The sequence below is a fragment of the Bubalus bubalis genome, chromosome 3 (genome assembly GCF_019923935.1).
Source record: "Bubalus bubalis isolate 160015118507 breed Murrah chromosome 3, NDDB_SH_1, whole genome shotgun sequence".
Taxonomy (NCBI): Eukaryota; Metazoa; Chordata; class Mammalia; order Artiodactyla; family Bovidae; genus Bubalus; species Bubalus bubalis.
Genome location: NC_059159.1, coordinates 21585318 through 21587854, shown reverse-complemented (window position 1 = coordinate 21587854; position 2537 = coordinate 21585318). Strand labels below are relative to the sequence as shown.

Below are 2537 nucleotides of genomic sequence, written 5' to 3'. Positions count from 1 at the left end.
GAATGCATCAGCATCCCGACCCTTTCGAGGCACGTCTCAATCTAAGTAGAGCCAAAGGAACAAAGCTGAGAAAGGAGAGCTATTCTGACTTTCACACAGCCAGCAGGAACTACCCCATGACCAGATGATGTCACATGACCAGAAATGCTGCTGGTGATGATTCCTGACTTTTTCATTTCTAGGAAAGATTCTTAAGTACCAGACCCAATTAAGGAAAAGATCAAACACTCATTTACAGAGGCCTCTCTATAAAACACTAAGAAAGCAACTTCCTCCATGACAATTATCCAAAACTACAACAGTAACATAAATAACAATGAGGAAAGTCCTGCTTATTGGTCCCAACATTGGGGGTCCAGAATATAAAAGCTCCAGAACAGGAGGAGTCCTCAGAATCTGAGAAACTCAGCTCTGAGCCGGAGTCCACCCTCCACCACTGACACAATGACCCACTCGTGCTGCTCCCCGTGCTGTCAGCCCACCTGCTGCAGGACCACTTGCTGTGAGTCCAGCTGCTGCAAGCCCTGCTGCTCCCCAACTTGCTGTCAAACCACCTGCTGCAGGACCACCTGCTGCAGACCTACCTGTGTGACCACCTGCTGCCAGCCCAGCTGTTGCAGCAAACCCTGCTGTCAGCCCACCTGCTGTGAGTCCATCTGCTGCCAGCCCTCCTGCCCCCCAACTTGCTATCAAACTAGTGAAACCACCTGCTGTAGGACCACCTGCCGCAAGCCTACTTGTGTGACCACCTGCTGTCAGCCCACCTGCTGTGGGTCCAGCAGCTGTGGACAAACCTTCAGTGGGTCCAGCTGCGGCCAGTCTTGCTGTCAGCCAGCTTGCTGTGCACCTGTGTACTGCCACAGAATCTGCTACCACCCCACATGCTGCTGCCTGCCTGGGTGCCGAGACCAGAGCTGTGGATCCAGCTGCTGCCAGCCTTGCAGCCGCCCTGTGTGCTGTCAGACCACCTGCTGTAGGACCACCTGCTGCCGCCCCAGCTGTGTGTCCAGCTGCTGCCCTTCCTCCTGCTGATCCTCCCGTCATGGAATCATGTGAGACACATCAATCTTCTGACAGCTAACCTATGAGTTCTCCAGTTACTGCCACAAGCTCCACTGCCAGGCTTCACCAGCATCCAGCGGGCAGCCACCATCTTTCTATGAGTCATATTCCTGATTAAGAGGCTCGTAGCATGCAGCTGACTTTAGTCTGCCTTTCTCCATCTTCCTTTTCTATTAAACTCTGTGATACCTACAAGTTTTAGGTCTCCTTGCCTTGCAGTCATTGTGTCAGCCTTGCAAAAATGATCACCACTTTTCTTAAGTAACCTAAAGCACAAATCATTGTGCTGGGTTTCTTAGGTTTCTTTCATGTTTACTACTTCATCATTTTTTTGTCTGATGGACTCATTAGAGAAAACGATTCATTCTATTTCACTTTCTCCTCCTTAGGATTACCCTGTGTTGTCTTCGCAACAGAGAAAGCTTCTCTGATTCCTTCCGCATAAAGTCTTTGCTGTCTTCTAGCCTATATTCCGATTTGACTTTTATACAGAATTTTCTTTTAAGTCCTCTCATTAATACTGTATTTCTGAGCCTGACAGTGACCCCTAAACTGGCAGTACCAAGATGATTGCCTCCCTCCTATGGATGAATAAAAGCCCCTGGACTATTCATAGGTAGAATTTGATTGAGATCTAGGATCTCTGGTTTGTGCTCCAGGGTCTTACAATAAGATCTTACTACAAGCACAAAGTGATCTGAGCACTGGGAATATGTGTGCTTTGGATTGCCTGTGTACCACTGAATATAAACCTTTCCTTGTGCAGATAATTGTCCTGTCTACAAATGTATTCTCTCAGCTATTTCCCAAACTTCAGTGACCATTTGCCCACATAAGGCCAATAGGCTGGTTTTAAAAGCCAACTACTAGGTTTAAGAATCTTTGTATTCCTGGCACTCTGCTGGCACATTCAACCCAGAAGCTCGTCTAAAAACACCTGCTTTTTTATGTCAGAATGTGTCATTCTGGGATGGTCTGGTTAGATAAATCTGGGGTTTCCTAAGGCCACACATAGTATGGAATATTAAAAAGGAATCTGGTGAAGCATGTACACTCAGCCATATTTCTTATACTTCTAAATTCTAAGTTCATTTTTTTTCTCCAAATTAAAATATTATCAAGACAATTATGTATGTATGCAGAACTGGGAAACGAGCTAACCACACCATGGAAATTTTACCTTAGAGCTATCCACAGTCTCTACAAAACATCCTGAGGTTTATGACATGAAACTGAAACATGAATCAAATCCAGATGTGTCTGGGATTCTCTGAAGACACTGCTTAGTTTATAATAGGGGAAGGAGATAACGTGGGGTAATAATATGTTAATTATATTTAGATAGTAGTCTAAATCAGCGTTCTGCAACTTAGAACTGTTAATATTTGGATTGGTGGGTGGGGGGCAATGTTGTGAACATGGAGAAAGGTTAACAGCATCCTGACTCTACCCACTAAAATGCCACCAGCGTCCCA

General features: G+C 45.8%; 1 protein-coding gene across 1 annotated transcript; it reads left to right on the top strand.

Annotated features, from left to right (window-relative positions):
* Positions 1-383: 383 nt before the first annotated feature.
* LOC112583676 (keratin-associated protein 9-9-like) lies at positions 384-1257 on the top strand. The gene has a single exon (XM_025280155.3). It carries the CDS (start codon positions 445-447, stop codon positions 1030-1032), a length of 588 nt encoding a protein of 195 aa, XP_025135940.3. The 5' UTR covers positions 384-444; the 3' UTR covers positions 1033-1257.
* The last annotated feature ends 1280 nt before the right edge of the window (positions 1258-2537 follow it).